Raw genomic sequence first — 23043 nt, 5'->3', positions numbered from 1 at the left:
GTTTTTTTATTTTCTACTGAGTTAGTTAGTTTGAAATACAAAAAAACTGCATACAACATTATTATCGATCCCCGCATTATGTTCCAATAATAAAACACCTTTCCATGGCACATCTAAATTACAACGAAAGTCACCACTGCCATCTGCCGAGTGCGTCGCGAGTGCGTCAAAGGCTGTCCGCCTTTCAAAAGCGGTGTAGGTGTAATAGCCCAGGTTGACCTGTGCGCGGCAGCACAGAGTCACACTCGTGCATAAATAGCTCCTGTTCCGCTGCAGGGGAAGAAGAGGCACCTTCTGGCGTCACTGGCAGTGTTGCCAGATTGGGCCAGATTTTCCGCCCAATCTGGCCCAATCTGGCAACACTGGTTACCGTGTGCAGCTGTATGTGGAAGTAGAAACGAGCTCGTCAACACTGTCAACGACACAGCTTCTAGTGTGCCAACACCGACCAGTCGTCGGATTGAGAAGTACTGTTTTTTACCGGCTGATCCCTGACATCCACCCGGACGCTGGGTCGATTTCGATGGACGTGATGTTCAGGATTTCTGTGATAATCACGCTGTTTGTGTGCTTTGACAGCATCAGTGGTGAGTAGCTGTACTTCAGAGCAGTCATCCATCATCAGCTTCCCATAGATAAATAAGTATTGAATGGTTCGTCATACCGTTACGTTTTTGTTGTTGTTGTTGCATCTCTGTCATTTCACACAAACGTTGTTATTTGTGTTTTTGTGTTGACATATAGGAACACTTGAACCGGATGTAAAACTGGAGCCAGCTCCCAAAAACCCACCCAAAGTCGGAGATTTGGGGATTCAAGGGAAACCCGATACACCTGTGGTTGATACCAAAGTTGGTGACGGGGTGACTCCAGCTCTAAAAGAAGCGACGGTTAATCCAGATAAACCTGATGTGCCAGATACACCTGTGGTTGATAACAAACTTGGTGACGGGGTGAATCCAGGTCCTAAAGAAGCCAAAGAAGCGACGGTCAATCCAGATAAACCCAATGTGCCAGATACACCTGTGGTTGACGCCAAACTTGGTGACGGGGTGAATCCAGCTCTAACAGAAGTCAAAAAAGCGGAGGTCAATCCAGTGAAACCCAATCAGGGTGAGCCGATTCCCAATTCTAAAAACGTGGCCGAACCAGCTGTCGTCACCAAAGTCGAAGGGTTGGGGGACAGTACAGGTGTGTTAGGGGAAGGTCCACCTGGTGAGAAATCCCCAGCTGAAGAGGTGGTGGATGATCCAATCACTGCCAAAGGTGAAGATGAGGGAAAAGACCGTTCAGAGGCGGATGGAGATGTGGCTGGGCAAGCTACATCCCATGACGAGGAGGGTGTAGGGTCTAATAAAATGCCCAATGAGCCGAAAAACGCCGGGGAGAAGAAGGAGCACATGCAGCTTGGCGACAAGGTTGAATCGGAGAGCAGTCACTTCTTCGCCTACCTTGTGTGTGCTGCCTTCCTGGTGGCCTTGCTCTACATCGGTTACCACAACAAACGCAAGGTAATTATCCTTACCCACTCAGATTCTCAAAAAAAAGTAGACCTTGTGCTTTCATTGACATTACATTGACATTATTTTCATATTTTGTATATTTCATGAAAAGGGATAGGTAATCTGTTATAATTCAATGAAGAAAGTATAATATGTCCATGCATCTAATCTATCTATGTTATTATATTTTAGGTCTCCATTGTCTTTAAGCATAAGCATTTGTCGTTTATCCAACAGAGAGGAGGGAACTCGTATCGTTCTTCTTGCTTTGCTGGTTTATTGGCATTAGGCCAGTCTGAGTACATTTTTAACATGTAACTACTTCTTACCTTTTTCTCTCAGATACTTGCCTTTGTTTTGGAAGGCAAGCGCTCCAAAACAGCCCGCCGGCCAAACAACACAGAGTACAAAAAGTTGGAGCAGCATGTAAGTATTTCATGAATTTATAGGGTCAGCCTAAATCCTGCCAGTTGACCTCAGGTCTTGCTTTAAGATATGAGTCTGGAGCTGGCCAAACAATGGCCGCTTGGCTCCGGACATATCTCGGTCGGCCAATCAGCAAGCCCCACTGAGTGCTGTGGTTGATGCTGAAACCGGGCAGTGATGTTTTCGGACATTTCTAAAATCGCTAAATCCACGCAATAATCGTTATGCTTCTATGGAGTTAGTTTTATTTGTTCCCAAGGATTTGGAAGACATTTTTCTCTCAATGATAATGGTTGTAGTAATGCTTTCAGCTGGTCTTATATTTTGGAAATATTGCACTTGAGATCCGACTGGCTTTAGCTAAACTAATCGTCTGCAGAGTAAGGTTGACTGACAATGCCCCTTAACACACACCCTGATGGAATGGACCACAAGCCTATAGTATTTCAGGGATCTACATTTTCCCACTGGTTTTCATACATTGTCAAGCATTCAAACACTCTTATTCAGTCATTTAGACGATTATTTTAACTGCTATTAAGTTATGCTACTGTACCATTTTGTTTTCAATGCAGCACCATCTTGTATTCAAATAAGCTGCATGACATTTAAAAGCCGGCTGTTGGCTGTGGCCCAGGAACCGGTTCTACTGGACTATCCGACCCCCACTTACACGGTGTCTGTCTCTCTCAGGTGTGATCTTCATCATCAAGACATCGCCTCGTACCGCTGAGTTCAACACGAGTCTCTCTCCAGAGATCACAGAATATCTGTGACCCATTTTTTTCACCCCCTTTGGGTCTGGACTGTTGGTAGTGTTTGCTGACGTACTATTTACCATATTAATGCTTATTGCATGACTATGCAGATGTCAATATTGCCATTTTAAGGGGATTTGTTAGCATGTTTTTTGCACTGGTGTTATTTTACCACTTTTGTCTTGTAACGAACAGAATTTACGATGCGAGACGGCTGTTTCTCAGGATGTTAAAAAAAAAAATGGTGAAGAAATCGATGAAGAATGTCTTTAGTGTTTGAAGATATAAAAAAAAACTGTGCAATATTGGAAGAATAGTATGGGCTGAATGACCACTACTGGATTAATTTGAGACAAAAGATATTTACTTTTCACTTGTTTGTCAAGGAGAAGACCAACATTTGAAGTACTCCCAATTATTGGTTAGTTTGCAAATCACTGTTTGTTCTCAAGCTGAATCTAATTATCTACCAGACATGTTCTAGATGGGATGAGTTCTGGCATCATAGAAACCTTGTTTTAATAACATGTCTCAATATCAAAATTAGGTGTAAACAGGAAACAACTGAAATGTATTTATTTTTGCATTTATTCAAAGATGCCCCTCCAACGAAAATATAAATATAAAATACATATTTAAAGTTAGAATTTTATGTTTTGTATTTGTTTGAATTCGCAGTCTTCAAAATGGTTATGTATTTGCACATCAATTGTGTCCATGCTGGACCAATGACCTGAAGTGATTTTGCAAATAAACTTTTGTACTTTGAAGTCTCAATATAAACCAGAAGTTTCTTGCAATATATCCACACAGAGATACAGTAGGCGACTCATTGCGCCTATACTTCTTAATGGTATCTTGGTCCCAATTTGAGCTCAGAGATATGGTGGAGGAATCGTCAAAATGGCAACATATTCTTAGTCTCCTCTTCATACAAGTCTGGTATTTCCCCTATGCTTGAGGAAATCATCTCCACAGTTGTGCAACCACGCAGTTCCTTCTCGTAGTCAATCAGCTGCTTCCAGAAACCCACATTAGGCCTGATGATGGGGCGGCTAGACCTCACACACCCGTGCGCCTCCAGAAGGCTCTTGTTGTGGTGCTTCATCAGATACGCGATGCATAACGTCGCGGAGCGGCTCACGCCCGCGTTGCAGTGGACCAACGTGCGCCCATCACTCCGACAGACCAGGTCTATTTTGTTTGCCACTCGATGGAAGTGATCGCAAAGCGTGGTCAACGGAGAGTCCGCGACGGGGATGTGAACGTAGTCCACCCCAGGACGCGGGTGGCTGGCTTTGTTTTCAGAGACATTGATGATGCAGGTGATGTTAAACCGCTGGAGGACAGAGGCGTCGGATGCCGCCCGGACGTTGCTGAGGTACAGCTGCGGGGTGACTTGGCACAGGCCGTGCAGAGTACCCGGAGGAGGCATAGGCGAGGCGCTTTGATTCCCACCACAGCATCAGCTTAGTCGTTATGTTGTGGTCTGGAATTTGGGCTGTTTTGTATGGCAGCCCAGATAGACCAAGAGTGTGCATCAACGCGAGGATAAAATTTCGCCCCCTGCTGGAAGTAAGGCGTCCCCTCCTTTTATTACAAAAAAACGTTTTGGTTACTTGATTTCTATCTACCACACACACACACACACACACACACACACACACACACACACACACACACACACACACACACACACACAGCTAGAAAATTAAGCATGTTGTCATCAACAAAAAATGCACTTATGAACAAAGTGAGTGTGTGTGTGTTTTTTTTTTTGTTGTTGGTTTTTTGTGTGTGTGTGTGTACAGCAATAGTGTACATCTTATTATGGAACATATAACATATATTACACCTTTTTCTGTTTTAGGATTATTTATTTTTTTATAGATGCTTGGGCCAAGTGCCCCGTCATATAGGCCATATGTTGGGGACTCATATGCCGGCTGGGTGGAGGGATGATGCCTTGAGGCAGTCTTCGGCTCCCCGGTTGCCAGGGAACGCAGATGGTTAATGGAGGGTGCATACAAAGGGCTATAAAACCTGTGGCAGCTGGAGTCCGATCCCGCTGCCTATTTATGGAGGTAGGTAGGTCTAGCTATGGACATGTGCGAAACCGGTTTTATTGAGCTCCTACAATACTGTTATTTGTTTGAAGGTTTTTTTTCCTTCGTTTTATTTACCTCCCTCTCCCTGAACCGTCCCTCTTCCTACCCAGTGCGCAGCTGTTTCCAGGCGCACCCAGCACCACCCAGCTCAGCAGCAAAGGCTCACTGAGTGGGGGTGCCGCGTTTCCGCCGTGGATGATGCAGACGATACGAACCGTAATACTGCCTATAATTAGTCCACTCTTGGCGTTCAGTCTGTTGGATTTCTGCCTGTGTGATAGCTGGAGCCCTGAATTGAACATTAAAGATAAATGGACGGTGGACGGTCCTGACTCGCGTCGAGCCGTCTGCAGCTGCTGTAGCTGCAGGTGCATTGCACGCTACCCGGAGATGACTGGTACGTTCATCTATGCTTTGTGTGCATGTTTCTCCCAATGGATTGTACATTGTAGACTTGATTACGTTGTTTTTTTTAAGGTAAGCCTACTATCTCTTAGGCATTCACATCAGCCGGTGCCAATAATAGCCTATTATAGATCCTGTTTTTTTTTTAATTTTTTTACCGTCGTTGCTGGGGCTGCATGCCAACGTTTCAGAACATTTTCTCTCGTTGACATTTCATTTTGTGATTGCCTTGTCCTTTTCGACTGATGGGGACTTTTGTACAGGAAATCCCCACAGACCAGCTGCTGCAACTAGGACCAAGCACAAAGAGACCCAGAAAAAGGACGGGTATGAATCCAGGTGTGTGCCCTCCCAGGCTGCGTTCATTTTGATTCTGGGTCTTTGTGAAGGCCTACGTTTCCACAGTGGGCCTACCACGTAGTTACAGTGTATCATTCTCAGTTATGTAAAAGCGATTATTATAGCCTGTGGTTAAAACAATTCATATTTTGTTCGAAGGCTAGTTCATTGAATGAACGTAGCATTGTTATGTTTGGGAGGAGACCTTCTGGTGTGGTTCCACTTTCTGCTGCGTTCTGTTCTGCCTTGCCTTTCAGATACTGTACCCTGGGAAAGGAAGGCAGGTCTGTGGTTTCATGGTAGGCCTACTCCCTTCCCCTGGTCAGGACACAACATGCACAGTACCCTCTACTGCTTCATTAGGTACACGATTTATTACCTGCTCTCAATATTGTTTTCTTTTATGTTGTCGAAATCCTCATTCACAATTCAGAGTCTGTCATGGTTTTATACATATGTCTTTGTCCTAGATCTAAACATAAGTCTCACTGTGTATTATAATGTGAAATATCTCAAGCAAGCAAACAGAAATGCAGCTGCTGTGTTGGGAGTGTTGAAATCATTTTGTAGTATTAAAATATTCACAATTTCGCTGTTTCATATCAATGTTTGTCAGTGAGCCGAGTGACGAGAAGGGAAATCCAAACAAGGTTATCCAATTTACCATATGGTGGTCAGTGCCTGCGAGCGCTTGTAATGTGATGTTCTTTCTACAGGGATGAATTCTCCTCCCATCACCGGCGGCCCTTGCCTTTAGATCCAGAGGAGGGGGGACCTTCCAAACACCAGTGTTCAATGTGTGATGCCCAAAAAAACGTTTGCCGCAGTGCTCTTGGCCTTTTGTTATCAGTTGCACAAGAAGAGTTGGTTAATTTTTTCCTGTCTGTAAATAATCCCAATCTTGGCCCACTCCCACACGCTTTTCGGCAGAGCATAGCTTTCGCCTTCATATTCAGAATAGCTGTTTCTCCTTTGCTCAAATTCGATCTGCTATGGTCTGCTTGCCTCCTGCAGTAACCCTAGTAACTAGGCTCCCCTTACTCCTTCACATATCATCTCATGGTGATTAGAATCCCATGTTAATGAGTTGTTCCCTGACACTCTATTCACATGTCAGCTACATTTATCAAATTCTTCTTGAGTTGTGTTAATTGTTTGATTTGGTTAATATTATAAGTGTGTGCGTTTGTGTGAAGGGGTGTGTGTGTGTGTGTGTGTGTGTGTGTGTGTGTGTGTCGTGTTGCTTCACAGATATTTCATAACAGCAATGACCTTCAATTATGTGTGTGTGTTTGTGTGTGTGTGTGTATGTGTGAGTGTGTCATGTGTGTATTTGTGTATGTATGTGCGTGTGTACAAACGCATGTGTATAAGGCTTCTACATATGCAGTATACAGAACTGAAAGGCTTATAGAAAGCCTAAAGAGTGCATTCAACTGAGCCTTTTGCGTATTGTGTGATATGCTATGAAAGTGTCAAATATGAAATGCAAATGCAAATAGAAAATACACACATAGTATTTAAAGTCACACTGACATTGACATATTTGGATACCACAACATAGTATTTTCTTTATCTATGTTGATTGATATCTCCATTTCTACATTTACAAATGAAAATTTTAAAAAACTTTAGCCTACCCTCACACAATTATAAAGTATAAGAAACCAAATGCAAGTATTTGCATTCCCTATTTGACCATTGATACTACTACTAACTTCCACTAACAGCTAATCCAGTACTAATGTCTCCTAACCAATGTTTCCTTACTAACCCATAATAACCTGAATGCTGAAGCTCTTCTTCTTCTCTCTATCCTCGTCTGACTAACACCCTGCTTTGTGCCCGCAGTCCACTGCACAGAAGCCCCTCTCTCCTGACACCTTTCTGCCACCAGACATAAGATAAATCAATTGGCTCACGTTTAAGTTTGATATGTCAAGCTACAACGTGTGAGTAAACTTGAGTATGGGAGAAGGGGTTTTGGGACATACTGTAACTCATAATCGTAAACAAGATGCAAAGAGGAACGGCACTTGGATCCGGCTTGGTTGACCACGGTGGCTGAAATGGGAGAAACTTCAATATTTATACTTTTAAATTCTTCATTTTATTACTCTTATTTAACGTTATGGCCATAGCCAAAGCAATAAAAAAGAATTTAATTTGGCAAATTTCTATCGCACATAAATCTATTTGATATTTAGTTTTACATCCGTCTCCTCGACCCACAACACGGCTGATGAATGCTTCATTGTATTTCCCTTTTCTGCGCTGTGGTCAGCCACCCAAGGTGAGTCACATGTCTGTGGTTACCTTCCCCCCGGAGTGCACAGCCACACCCAGGCCAGCGCCTCCCTTTCCTCCACTAATGTGAGATGTGACGATACTAACAGCTCACGCAGCTCGCGTGGCTAAATATGGGTCTGGTCCTTCTATGCTCCAGGGCACAGGTAGTAGACAAAACAAGTGAAGATATCGCGTATTGACTAGGACCCTTCACAGAGCTGTCCAAGGAGGGAAAACACAGGTGTAGCCCCCAAAATTAACATTTGGTAGGTATAGGCAGGAGTTTAATTTAGGTATGTCGAAGCACCAGCGATGGTCATTGTGTTATCTTCACTAGTCTCCACTAGGTAACAGTGCCCTGGTACATAAAAAGAGCTGAATCATAATTAGTGTTCTGAGCGACACCTGTGTTTGTCCCACGATGACGCCTCTGAAAAGGGTCTGCTGCTCAAGTGAGAGCAACATTTGGAACAGGTAGTAGTGATCAGGTAGCGTTGCACAGACTACCCACTACTTTTCGATACTAGTAGGATTGTAGCATACATTGCAAAGGCCTTTTTAACAGTGCATGCAGAATGACAGCAGTGCTTGTTTCTAGAACCACGACGGGCTGCAGTTAACTGGCATGGATATCCCAATCAAAGCCTTGGTTATGTTAATGATACCTCCGATCCATAAACTCGTAGAAGGCCATAAGATCGGACCGAAAATGTTATAACTGCAATATGCAGCTTTGTTTTCTACTAACACTTTCTCCCGGTTGATACTAACACATGAGCTTGAAATAGCTCTCCACAAGCTAACACACTAACTTACTAATGAACTAATAAACTAATAATTGTACTAACACAAACAACTAAACTGGCTTGGTGGATGTGTGAAAGTGTGTGGGCGGCATTTCCTGCCAGAAATAGAAGCATGTTGTCATCAACAAAAACTGCACTAATGAGTGAAGTGTATATGTGTCTGTGTGGGCTATGTGTGTGTGTGCCTGTATGTGCTGTGTGTGTGTGTGCGTGCCTGTATGGGCTGTGTGTGTGTGCATGTGTATGGGCTGTGTGTGTGGAGTGTATGAACTGTGTGTGTGTGTGTGTGCGTGTGTGCGCCTATATGGGCTGTGTGTGTGTTTATGTACAAAGTGCTTTTGATTGTGTGGGAGTGTGTGAATCAAGATCCACCAATGTCTGTGTCTCTATACATTCTCTGACCCATCGAATTGTAGATCCATGATCAATGGTAGGAGTTACTGTGGTTCCAGGTTTAAGACTCAAGGCGTTTTTGTTATTGATAACTATCCTTGTACCTCTTTATTCAAAATGTAAAAATGTTTATGTTTCACTGTGAGTGACATTGAATACATTAAAGATCAATGTTCATTCCCCTCATTGCTCCCAAATTATTTCATGATTGCAAATGTAATAAACCATGTGTTTCTTTAAACCTGCTATTTGTAATATTGTGTGCAGTTTGTATCTGAAGTGGATTACAATCTCATTTCACAAGTAACACAATCATAAATAAAATGTATCAACATTAAAAGTGGTCTTGAGAGGAAAAAAAAATCCCTAATGGGTAGGGAGCCCATCTAATCGTATAATTATTATCAATAACGGATATAAATACCCATCTTCTTTGACTCTACCATCTTGTTGGCATGGGTTCCTATAAACACAATACTAACACAATAAAGAGGGATGGCCAGACACATTTCAGCTCAGTTTCATTTCCACAGGCAAGCTCCTGAAATGTCGAGAGCAAGAAATATTAAAATGGGATTGCCGACCTGGAAATGTATTTTTCCGCCCAGATGGAATTTACCAGGTATTTTATTTCTATGGAGATGTGAAGTGCAGTTCCTGGAGTGGCTTTCACACCGTCTCTGCTCTCCTGATTACAGTAATCATGCTGAAACCTGATTACTGCCACCACACGCTCAGTGCATGTCGCCCCTTGTGTGTTTACACCTGTGATTATCATTATTATCAGGGTCTTCAGACTCAGAAAATGATGACAAACCTATTAGAAGCAGTCCACCTCCCATCGACTGGGGATGGGCCTACTACGTCTCTTGGGTTGCTCCAGAGCTTTTATGGGATGGTTAAAATGGTGTATTTCTCTCTTTCTTGCTCGTCATTCCTTTGCAGCATGATTTTGATGAGAAAAGATATTGATTGATGAAGATAGTAACGAGGGTTAGGGTTAGGGCTTTCAATCTCCTAGATCCTCAGCAGGGGGCAGCAACATGCCGTTTTAGAAGAATGAAATGACAGCAGTTTCTGCTTTAATGCCGACGATGTACAAATGTTTGTAATTGCAGTGGAATTTGAAACTAATCATTATGTCATCATGTCTACTGAGTGAAACCATTTAATGGTCAAATAATTTATAGCCTCTCCGTTTTCATGTTAAGTGCTGATTAGCATGCTACCATTTAACCGTTAGGGGTTAGTTACTGGAAGACATGGACATGCACGCGCTCTCTCTCTCTCTCTCTCTCTCTCTCTCTCTCTCTCTCTCTCTCTCTCTCTCTCTCTCTCTCTCTCTCTCTCTCTCTCTCTCTCTCTCTCTCTCTCTCTCTCTCTCTCTCTCTCTCTCTCTCTCTCTCTCTCTCTCTCTCTCTCTCTCTCTCTCTCTCTCTCTCTCTCTCTCTCTCTCTCTCAACCCCCCCCCCCCCCCCCATCATTCCAGCACGGCTCCACGTGGATTTTACTTCCTGCAGGGACGGCTGGTATCAATGGGCTAGTGGGGCTAAGCCCTCCCTATCTTTTAGAATAAACATGACAACATTATTAAATTAATGGAAATATTCAAATATAATAATTACTACAACTTAGAATTGGTTGATTTTGGTGCAACGGAGAAGTGACAGCACCAAATAATCACAAAAACGCAGGACATACATATAGATATGTTGTGTGGGCTTAGAAAAGTCAGCCCAGACGATCTGTCTGGGCTGATTTTTCTAAGCCCACGCTGAAGAAAATCAGCATCCAATCGGTGTCGTCCAATCGTGATTGACAGGTGTTATGACATACCCCCTTGATTTAGAGACCATTTGGGCTAAATTAATATAGCCCAGACCAACAGTGACAGTGACTCTCACTGGTGACGGTCCCTGTTAGAGGCGGGAGAAAAAAGTGAAAAAGAAACCTGACCACAATGGAGAGCGCTAATCTACCTAACGAAGTGGACTACCTACTGACTCATCCGTTTTCGTTGATGTCTTGAGAAGAAAAAAAAAAGAAATAAAGAGACTGGGGCCACATCGGCCAAACGATGTTCAGATAAAGCAAAAGTACACGCGACAAAATCGTTCATTTTGCACCTCTTGGTTCGAAAGGAAAGACTGGCTAACGGCTAGCTTAGCTAGGAGCGCTCTCTTCCGTTTCCCTCGCGTGCTGTTCGGAGGAGACACAGCTTGGACCCAACAAGTGGTTGCGGATTTAAAACATGTGTCCTGTAAAATAAAGAAACATGAATGCAGTGCAACTCACATTGGAAACTGTGTGAAGTTTTCAATATTGGGAAAAGTAAATATTGCCTGTCAGCTGGATGACGGCTACCACATCTCCGTACAGAGACACAACGAGCAGGTGAAGAAAAACCAGACATTCGCTGTCACGGATTGTGGACTGTATTAGGTTCTGTGGGGCGCACGAGCTAGCTCTCAGGGGCTCTGAGGAACCGGCAACTTCACTCCAGCGGGCCGTGTTTTTGGACCTCGTTGACCAGTTCTCTTTTTATTAAGACAGCCAGTTAGCAGATCATCTGTCAAACGCACATGTTGCCAAGTACACGTCTAAGACTAGCCCAAAGGAGTTGCAACCCCTGTGTCATCGGAAGAGTCAAGAGAGGTGCTCCAGTACACGGAAGAGGATCGAAACATTTCTCCGAAGTGCCACGGGACGAGATGGGCTTAACGCCCTAGCGATGCTGTCTGTTGAGCGGGACCTCATCCAAAAATCACCGGACTTCAATGACATGGTGATTAACCTGGTTGCGACTCAGAAAGGCCGTCGATGTGAGCTTCTCTTCAAATAAGGTAGGCCCCAGCTGCCCTGATATTGATTGTATTCGGGACATGATGCTTGCTTCATAATGTTTGTGATAAAAACTGCAGTTGGCAGTCGTTACAGTGCGAACACGTTTTGTTTGTTTGTTTGTGTGTGTGTGTGTGTGTGTTTGTGTGAGAAACTTTTGCCATCAGAACATGTTTGTAGCCTACTTATCTAATTGTTTATACAGCATTATTAATTGCTGTAACTTGGTGCTGTATCTCTGGACTGTACCTCGGATGTGATTTTGGAAAATCATTTCGTTTCTCCATTGCCTGCTGTCTCTCTGCATTATATTTGTTGTGATTCGAGGCCTGATATTGAATTTATTCGGGACATGATGGTTGCTTCATGTTGGTGATAAAAACAGTGCATTTGGCAGTCGTTACAGTGCGAACACGTCTAATGTAGTCTCTCTCTCTGTCTCTGTCTCTCTGTCTCTCACTCTCTCTGTCCCCCATCCCCCCTTCCCGTGAGGATGGACACTGGGTTACAGCGGCCCTCACAACCCCACACACCCACCCCACCCCTTTCAAGTGTAGATTGTATATAGTTCTCTGCAAACCTATGGTGGCATCATGCCTTCAGTGTGCATATTGCATGTAGTTCTCTGCAAACCTATGGTGGCATCATGCTTTCAGTGTGTATATTGTATGTAGTTCTCTGCAAACCTATGGTGGCATCATGCTTTCAGTGTGCATATTGTATATAGTTCTCTGCAAACCTATGGTGGCATCATGCCTTCAGTGTGCATATTGCATATAGTTCTCTGCAAACCTATGGTGGCATCATGCCTTCAGTGTGCATATTGCATATAGTTCTCTGCAAACCTATGGTGGCATCATGCTTTCAGTGTGTATATTGTATGTAGTTCTCTGCAAACCTATGGTGGCATCATGCTTTCAGTGTGTATATTGTATGTAGTTCTCTGCAAACCTATGGTGGCATCATGCCTTCAGTGTGTATATTGTATGTAGTTCTCTGCAAACCTATGGTGGCATCATGCTTTCAGTGTGTATATTGTATGTAGTTCTCTGTAAACCTATGGTGGCATCATGCCTTCAGTGTGTATATTGTATGTAGTTCTCTGCAAACCTATGGTGGCATCATGCTTTCAGTGTGTATATTGTATGTAGTTCTCTGCAAACCTATGGTGGCATCATGCCTTCAGTGTGTATATTGTATGTAGTTCTCTGCAAACCTATGGTGGCATCATGCCTTCAGTGTGTCTTGAACAACCACGCATAAAAGGTTGCACATATTATATTGATATTTTATCGTATTTGTCTAAATGCATACTTGACTGTAGATAGATTTATGAGTGAAATTACCAACACAATAGGTTGGCCGTAACTCACCCATTTTAGAATCACATTCTCGCTCGTGTATAATTCCCAATTATTATTGATGTATTTGCACTTTTAATCTTGCTGAATTCTACAAGGCAAATCAATTAAGTTAAAACTTAGTTCCCCGGCTTCATTCGTCTTTGTAAGGAAATGTTCTCTTTTGTCTTTATTATTTTGTCAGAATGCACCAGAATGCTTAGTTTGTATGTGAAAATCACAAAAAAATCTTCGGGGGAAGGATGCCCCCAGAACCCCCTACAGGGGGTTTGGTTTACAAACTTTTAGCCCCCCCTAAAATAAAATTCACCAGCTGCCACTGACTTCTTGTGTATCTTAATGGAAAGCACTTGGAAAATAGGCTGTGTAGTGGACACGCGTATATCTGTGTGTTTGTGTGTGAATGTGCTGTTTTTGCTTGATGCTTGTTAAATAATATATTTAACAAGCATCTCATCCCAATATAAACATACATATTAGTGCCTGTATAGTTCTGTGTATTCAGGAATCTACGAGTATGCTTTTGTGAGGGTTATCAGGTTTCACATTGACCCGTACAGCCACAAAGGTCGGACAGAAATACCCGAAGAACGTACACACACACACACACACACACACACACACACACACACACACACACACACACACACACACACACACACACACACACACACACACACACACACACACACACACACACAGGGACACACACACACACACACACACAGGGACACACACACACACACACACACAGGGACACACACACACACAGGGACACACACACCCAAGGATAGACACACACACACACACACACACACACACACACACACACACACACACACACACACACACACACACACACACACACACACACACACACACACACACACACACACACACACACACATTTCCACCCCTGCCTCCACCTCCAGTCAGCCAGACAAGGGGCTTCTGCTCCCCATTTGAGGCCGATGCGAACCAGATGACGGAGGGTCCGTCGGTAGGAGCGACGGGGGCCCGAGGTCCCCACGGGTCAGCTGTAATTCACCAGAGGGCCCCCCTACCCCAACACCACCCCTCCCTCCTTGTCATGAAACCAAAACCAATGTGAGGCTCCACTTATAGTCTGAAATATCACACAAAAGCCTCACTCACAGGCATGTTGTTCTGGGGGGGGGGGGGGGGGGGTCTGTGGATGCCCCCCTAATCAGCTTAATGAAGTGCTGTTGTTACCGGTTGGTTTGAAAAGCAGTTACTGAAGGTGCCCTGAGTGACCGGTCGTCTAGTCAGAAGACTCAGACTCCTGAATTCCTCTGCCACTGTGTGTGTGTGTGTGTGTGTGTGTGTGTGTGTGTGTGTGTGTGTGTGTGTGTGTGTGTGTGTGTGTGTGTGTGTGTGTGTGTGAGAGAGAGAGACTTAGCAGGAAATAGTTCCACAATAACCTCATCGTTTTAGAATCCTGGAGGTTTCACTTATTATGGGTCCCTGTTTAGTTTCGCACTTAAGGAAGGTACGTGTGCATTGTGTGTTTGTATATTGTGTGTGTGTGTGTTCATGTATTCACTAGTGCCCATGTTTCTGCTTAGATTATGTATGTATTGTGTGTATGTGTATGTTTGAGCTTGTGTGTTTGTGTGTGTGTATTTGTTCACAGGTGTGTATGTGTGAGCTGATTGCATGTTTGTGTGTGCGTGTGCATATGTGTGTGAGCTGAATGTAAATGTGTGTAGGTGTGTGTGTTTGGTGTGTATATGTGAGCTGAATGCATTTGTGTGTGTTTGTGTGTGTATGTATGAGCTTTATACACCTGTGTGTGTGTGTGTGTGTGTGTGTGCGTGTGCGTGTGTGCGTGTGTTATTCAGGAACAGTATTGTAACCAGAGCCTCCATCCCAGGCCAGACGCCTGCTGGAACAGCAGCACATGTCCCCTCCAGGAGTCTTCTCGCTGGAGGCGATGGCAGGAAGGGGTGGGAAACGCAGCCCTGCTGAGGGGAGACCCCTCGGAAAAAAAATGCATAAAAACGGCCTGCAAGCTCTTTTCATAGCTAGACCGGTTTTTCCTAATCGCTTTCTGACTCTTTCTGTTTGTACCATTGTGTCGCACAAGGTATGACATACACATTCACTCCAGTAATTGTGGGAATATTTTGACAGTGATATTTAATAATGATGAGGAAATGTTCCTAATAATCAGGGCAAAGATACTATGGTGTTGCCCAATGTTTTACACATTTTAACTTTGAAACACCTTCCTAAAATAAAGTCTGAAGAATAATGCCTACTTATTTCCAGCACTGTACTGAGTGTGTGCCAATATGGCATCAGGAAGGTAAACACTGTGTGACAAATCACCTGATTTTTTTTATGCACAACATATAGGCGTCTTGGGAGACGGCATTATAGGCCAGGGGGCGGAGTCAGAACAAACCCAGACAAATCACACAAATCCGCTTCTTGGAAAGCTGTCAATGTAAACCTCGCGCACCCCGGGTGACTCCACTAAAACAGCCAATAAACACACTTCTCTCCATTTCACGCCATACACCGCGCGTTTCATAAAACATGTTTTATACATTAGATGTTGTAACTCACGTCCAGACCCCCACTTTGTGTTTCAACACAGCACTCTCGGCAGTGTGCAAAGAATGTGGCTCCTAGCTCGCCTTCCGATGGTTTCATCGTGTTCCCGATCGGGTTCGAAATGGTTGTTCCTGAGATGTAAATCAGGAGAGAAATGAGTGAATGAAAGTGAAACCCTCGCTCTTATTGTGTTTGTGGCTGAACAACACCTTTAACAGAGACGAACAAGAATTAGGTCACCCTGATGCCGCTATAACCATCCCTCTGCAGCTGAATTGTTGGGCATTATGTGAGCACAGAATCTGTGCATACATACACTTGGCCACGGTAATCTGCTCAGAGAGGCCAGGCTACGAGAGCACACACGCACCCACAAACACAGGCACACACACATGCACACAAAAACACACACATAGGCACTATGGCACACAAACACGCACTCGCAGACACGCGCGCACACACAAACACACATGCGCAGACAAATGCGAACACACAAACACACACACGCAGGCAAGCATGCTCACAAACACACACACGTGCACACACACGTCCACACAGGCTCACAAACACACACACACGTGCACGTGCACACATAAACACACACAACTCCAAGGCAGCAGTCAGCCCTCATATTATTTTGGGCCCCAAGACAAATCTTGAAAAGCAGTTGACTGGGGGCTTGGGAGGGGGAGAGGAAGGTACATTTAAGGGTGGCAAAATGTGGGTCGGGTGTAAGGGGGGGGCTTAATGTACAATGGACGCTTTAACACTAGACCGGGGCTTGAAAATGGTTTGCAGGCTTTGAAAACATTGGAAACGAAGACAAAAAACCCCACTTGGAATGATGAACAAGACAAACTCTGTCTCTGACCAATACGAACCAGCATAGCGATTGCTATGAGCCAACGTGTAAGAATGATAAAATCATAATGTATTGCTTAATCCGTGTTTGAACGGCCATACAAATGTTGTACTTCAAGGTTGCAATTAAATGCATAATTACTCACTTATGAGTCGTTACCATAATTCACAGATTGACCTGTAGCTGACGATTTGGCTTTAGGTGGTTCCAGACATTAGGAACCATCCCCGCGGTGTTGCTGTGCCCTGATTCTCACGTGTCACGTGGTCCTCTTCCCACGTCTCTCCGGCTTAACGCATCTCCTATTTAACTATTTGACACATGATACGCTTGGTCACGCCTTTTCCTTACCACCCTATTTTTGCTCATCCCCAAACTAATGTCGCGCTAATTATGTTAAAAAATGCTGATATTAAGTCACAGACCCCCATGCTTCCTAAATGTCCCCCCCCCCCCCCCCTCCCGTGAGTGCAGTCAGCGGTACAGGAAGAAGCAGATAAGCGGACGACCAATCTATCCTGTTGGCTGCTGAATGATGGACAGTAATTAAAAGTTAGCTAATAACCTCTTCACACCTGACATTTCAACAGGGAGGTCTTGGACACCATTATCTACATATAGATTAAACAGCCTAATTGGCGAGGAGATAGGGTTAGTAGGATCGCAAAAAGGGAAAAGGGAAAAAAAGGCCATGCCTTCACCGAGCCATTAAGCAGAATATCTGAGTGACACTCTGATTTCGCGCGCCTCGCTAATGTGACAGGAATTGAGCTGAACTAAACGCTAAATGAATGAAGCCTATCTTACAGTGGTTATTACCGGGGCAAACACCGGCCATGGAAAATAGCTTTAATTTCATAATAATTGCTGGATGGACGTGACTCGTTAAAGACACAATGTAGAGGGCAGGAGTAAAGCAGGTAGTTGTGGGGAGCGGGGGGAGTAAGGAGAGGAACAGAGGATAGTCTCTCCGGTGGCTGGTGAGTTGATAGGCCTATGAGCTATGGAACACCCCGTTAAGCACAACACTACGCTACTTTGGTTTGGAACTCATGGATTTGTAACCAAATCAATGCCGAAGATTTGGCAATGTGCAAATAAAGCTTACTGGAGGACTATTGCTGACACGAAACCTGTCTTGTTTGTGAACTTAACATAAGAATTAATGATGGGTTTAATGTATCACGTTACCCGATACCAGCATGTTGGGGGCCTTGTTGTCTTCTGATTTATTAAATGTAATTTCTTGCTTATTTGAGGCAGATGAGGAAAGACCACAAATCTGTCACGATGAAACACTTCTCTAGACTAAACAATGGATGACGGAGACGTTTTCCGTCTTTAACTAGACAGGTCTTTATTCTGAATGTTCCCTGCTGGCTATCAAAATACAAAGTCCCTCGCAAGTGTCTGTGAAACATTTCTTCCTGGCTCGCAGACTGTTGTTATTGCAGCCATCTCTATTAACACCATATGTGCAATACATTAATCAATACACTACTGTAAGACAATCTTGATTACTTTTTATTTATCTTCTTGTTTTTGGCACTAAATTCTAAGAAAATATGTGTCCGTGGTTACAGGGGTTTGAAATAGAAGTGTATCGCTAAAGAGGCTACATTAGTACACAGTGTCTTAGACGAAGCAGAAAAAAAAAGCCCCAGACAGATCTGAAATCTGCAAGCAGCTTGTTCAGAGTGGATAAAAAACTTCATCCCTCCAATTAGGATTGCCTTGCACTCATCACTTTTAAGTGTCAGCTGCAGGCTTCAAATCTGCATTTAGAAGCTCATTTTGCTTGCCTTTTTAACTTGCGAAGGTGTGTGCACTATGACAGATGTGTCTAGCTCACAATATGCATGTCTGTGTGTGTACGTGCGTACGTGCATGCTGCATTATTCAGACCGTTGATCAGTGGATCCTGAGATGCTTTCTAGATGTCGTTTTCACTGCCGCTGCACCAACAGAATGTCGATTTAGTTTTGCTTAACATTTTTGATTGTGGTTATCAGTCAGATTTATAGCTATATGGATGTTTGCTAAGGAAAAGCTTTTTTCACTAAATAGGTGTGTTACATATTCTGTGCTGTTCATTTATTAATGGATACAATGTAGATAAACTCTAATTCGAGGATGAACCACCACACCAACTCACTTAATTAATTTGGCCTAATTTTGAGGAAGATTGAGACACAAAGATGGAATAATGTAAAATGAGCTTGGTTGGTGTGATTCATTTAAATACTTGTTATCCTCTCCTCTCTAATTGATTACATTCATCCTGAAAGGTTGACTTTTAATCAATTCAGAATTGGTTGTTAGTTGTTGATGTTGACCACTCTTTGTTTAATAATATGGTTTTCTTTAGTTGTAATTTTGTATTTTTCTGTTTCTGACTAAGAACATTTTTGATTATGGTTATCAGTCAGATTTGTAGCTATATGGATGTTTGCTAATGAAAATCTTTTTTCACTAAATAGGTGTGTTACATCGTCTAAATATTTGTCTAAATATTAATTAATTTAGATATCTCTTTAACGCAGGCAGGCCAACCTAATCCTATGTGATCAGTGAGGTCCACGAGAGAAGCATCTCAGAAGGTTTTGGACGGATCATTGAAAAAATAATAACTGCTCATGTACAATGAACAACCAGGCCTGAAAATAGATAAGTGATTAATTTATTAAAACAGCATGTTTAGAATTTTTTACTTTTCACAAAATGATGTGATTTCTGAATGAGAGTAGGCCAAATTTGTTTTTAACTGGACACAATAAAAAACTTCCTCAGCAATTTGTCAAAAACTTCCTCACGTCAAAATGTCAAAACAATTACACTTTTTTTAGTAATTTACAGTGGATATTTACTTAATTTACAAATGAGTGGAAATCTCACTATGTTTTTTTGTAAGTGTCACACTTTATAATAATATATTAGTAATCTTTTAGTGAATTTAAATACTATGTGACAGTAGATTTCGACAAGAAAACATGTGGAGTTGAGTGAGCGTGTGTGTGGAAACGAGAAACAAAGAGCTGCATATTGGCCCACCTCCACCACAAGATGTCCCCATTGCTTCACTCTGCGGACGGCCATGTTTGTGCCGGAGCCTTCGGTCTAGAACTCCGTCTGTCCAAACCCAGAGTCCATCCATCATGTCCGAGGGGTTCTGCACTCTCTCTCTAAAACCAAACAACGCAAAAAAAACGTCTTCATTATTCCGATCCATCTTTATTCTCTCCTCTCCAGGTACAGTCTCAGCGCTCTCTCTCTTACTCGCTTCCTCTCTCTCTCTCTCTCTCTCTCTCTTTCTCTCTCGCGCTCTCGCTCTCACTCTCTCATCCTCTGACTCGCTCTCTCTTTCTTATTTCTCTTTCCTCGTGATGCAGGATCACATCACTGTTTACACAAGGGGATCTGTGTTGTTAACAGGTGTAGGGTAATGGGATAGCCACTGGCAGTTAGGCACAGTGGGTTGGACCACCACCACACACACACACACACACACACACACACACACACACACACACACACACACACACACACACACACACACACACACACACACACACACACACACACACACACACACAGGACACAGTCCAATCCCCCCCATCCAACCTCCCCTCGCACTCACACCAGCAGGGCTCTACTGATGGATTGCAGCCACCATTCATCTAAATTATGTCGCTGGCAATGAGCTATCAGTTTAATCTGGCCTAAAACGAGAACAGGGTGTGCTGCTGTTGACACTTCCTCAACACTCACTTCTTCTGCTGATTACTGTCATGGCTCGATAGGGCTGGCGGCCCAGGACCCATCCTCCCCACCGGCCACACACACAGACGCGCACGCACGCACGCACGCACACACAGAATCACTGAACCAATGTGCATGTGTGCATAAATGTTTGCCTGTGGTGTGTGTGTGTGTGTGTGTGTGTACAAATGTCATATCTTTGTTGAGTGCATTTGTGTATTTTTATGTTATGCGTGTGTGTGTGTGTGTGTGTGTGTGTGTGTGTGTGTGTGTGTGGTTTTGTGTGCACGCAGCCCTCATTCTTTCAGTCTATTTCTCAATGTTAGATTTTTTTTTATCGTGGTTTAGGTTAGTGTGTGCAAGGTAACATTTTGAATTTACATTAAATGATTGCAGATGATTGCAAATCAAATGTTTCTTACAATTCATGACAAATTGGAAAATGTCCCATGATCTTTTTTTTCTAACAGTAATGTTAGGTACACCTACAATGATGTGTGTGTGTGTGCGTGTGCGTGTGTGTTTGAGAGTGTATGCGTGTGTGTCGGTGTCGTTGTCGGTGTGTGGTTCTGTTTGTGTGTGTGTGTGTTTGTCTGTCTGTCGCTGTGTTTTTGTTGTGTGTGTGTGAGTGTGTGTGTGTGTGTGTGTGTGTGTGTGTGTGTGTGTGTGTGTGTGTGTGTGTGTGTGTGTGTGTGTGTGTGTGTGTGTGTGTGTGTGTGTGTGTGTCTGTCGGAGTGTGTGTATGTGTGTGTGTCACAAGCCGTTGTCGCTGGTGACAGCTCGTCGTGTTTTGGGTGCAACCTTGGATGACTTCAAAGCCCCAAACAGTCAACGGTGAAACAAGTTCAGGACTTTGAACCGAGAGCGAAAGACTTTAGCTCGCAAAGCAGGAGAAACGTTCCTTCACTCTTTCTTCACTCTTTCAAACCCTGCCATTTTGGATCTTCTCTTTTATTGAAACTCTTCTCGTACCCCCTCCCATGTTTCATTCCTTGTTTTCTCTCTTCTCCCAGAAATCCTAACAGCTGCATAGCAGATGTTGAAACCCTTCTCTCCTCGTGACTGCCTGTTCCTTTGTATTTTTCCTCCTTCATACCTTCCTTTGCTCTCTCTCACCATTGTGGTCCGTCGTTGTGTTTCTCTTTTGTCTTTACTCCTTCTCTCATACATTTCCAGTCTTTTTTTTGGGCGAAGTGAATAGAGACCTTAAGGACCCAATCCAAACAAATCCAACATGAGTACCAAGACAAAATGAGAGGGCCTACCGTGTGCACACGCAGAACAGCTCTCTTTCCGTCTTTACTTTCTCAAAGCAGCGCCGTAACAGAGTTCCCTTTGGTGTGTGGAAGGAAAAAGTTTGATTCATTTGCTAAATTCCTGAAGCTGATTATTTGACCGTTACACTCTTGCGGCTTCATTCATCATGCAACGCCTCATCATGTGAGGTGTACTTCCCTGGGTTCCTGTCAGAGAAACAGAAAGGAAAACACACACACACACACACACACACACACACCCTCCGGTTTAGATTCATAAATGAACCCAATCATGTTGGTAACTGGTAAGTAACAGCAACATGTGTCAAAAGCAATCGAGGGATGGAGAAGGGGAGAAAGAAATTTAAATGCAATATGAGATGATTACATCATCAAATCATCAATCATATTGCATTGGAGATAAACTTATTAGGATTTGTATTATTGTTCATCCATTCATTTAACTTTAATTGAATAATATATATTTTTGAACAAACAGACAGATATATATTGACCTGTCCTACTGAAGAAATCACTGTCGTCTAGCATCTGATAAACAATAAATATTAATAATAAACAGCATCGGTTTCTATTAATGTGCTTTGTAAGGTCTTGTCTTGTTAAAAACAAAACCCTTTTCATCACTCTATACTTCAAATCTTTTGTTTTTGAGTTCTGCCCCCCGGTGCGCCAAATATAGATCCAGCCGGTGTCACGTTGATTGAACAAACGTGCACGAGGGCTACTTCAGTTCCCCATCAAAACACTGCAAACACTCCAAACACACATGTTTTAACTGTTTTGCTTTCTCACAGCAAAGTTCAGATAACTCCCAATAAAGGAGAAAAAACCTTTCACAATATTTGCGTCATCCCTTTGATGGCTCGACGTGGTATGTTTTTTCGGCTCTCTCTTAGCGACTTGAAACCCTGCGTTGTTGAGATCTGGCGTGTCATCTCGTAAGAGAGAGGTGCCTGACTGAAGTCACTATGCCGAGACTACAAAGCCTCCATGTTGGTCCATATTCATGAAGGTGCAGCTATTACTGACATATTTTCTTATGGGTATAAATCAGCAGTAGCTCTATGAAGAAGCCCCGGTTTCTAACAGCTGGCAGCTTGAGACCTGACCTCACTGTTACACACACTGTGTGTGTGCGTGTGTGTGCGTGTGTGTGTGTGTGTGTGTGTGTGTCTATAGGGAGTAGAGGATGGGGGGTGTATCCCCCCCACACACACATCCTTATTGTTATAACCAAAGTAGAATTAGACATGACCCTTAATTCACCAGCAAAAAACAACAATGACGCAACTAAAGCAACAACATGCAGGTACTGAACTCGAGAGATAGAGAGACAG

At 43.4% G+C, this 23043-nt stretch overlaps 2 protein-coding genes and 1 long non-coding RNA gene across 3 annotated transcripts; 2 read left to right on the top strand and 1 right to left on the bottom strand.

Moving 5' to 3' along the window:
- Positions 1-391: 391 nt before the first annotated feature.
- Positions 392-3430, top strand: LOC307074766 (uncharacterized protein). Its single transcript, XM_079735078.1, has 4 exons — positions 392-587; positions 745-1511; positions 1845-1928; positions 2622-3430. The coding sequence occupies exons 1-4, from the start codon at positions 524-526 to the stop codon at positions 2625-2627; spliced, it is 921 nt and encodes a 306-aa protein (XP_079591204.1). The 5' UTR covers positions 392-523; the 3' UTR covers positions 2628-3430.
- A 141-nt stretch (positions 3431-3571) lies between these two features.
- Positions 3572-4151, bottom strand: LOC307074770 (dual specificity protein phosphatase 14). The gene has a single exon (XM_079735090.1). The coding sequence runs from the start codon at positions 4119-4121 to the stop codon at positions 3585-3587; it is 537 nt and encodes a 178-aa protein (XP_079591216.1). The 5' UTR covers positions 4122-4151; the 3' UTR covers positions 3572-3584.
- A 783-nt stretch (positions 4152-4934) lies between these two features.
- Positions 4935-9203, top strand: LOC307072195. The gene is made up of 3 exons (XR_013811668.1): positions 4935-5191; positions 5463-5901; positions 6255-9203. It is a non-coding gene; the product is annotated as an uncharacterized lncRNA (long non-coding RNA).
- The last annotated feature ends 13840 nt before the right edge of the window (positions 9204-23043 follow it).

The sequence above is a fragment of the Pollachius pollachius genome (genome assembly GCF_949987615.1).
Source record: "Pollachius pollachius genome assembly, chromosome: 1".
NCBI classification, from domain to species: domain Eukaryota; kingdom Metazoa; phylum Chordata; class Actinopteri; order Gadiformes; family Gadidae; genus Pollachius; species Pollachius pollachius.
The sequence above is the reverse complement of the archived record's forward strand: the minus strand, read 5'-3'. Positions and strand labels throughout refer to the sequence as shown.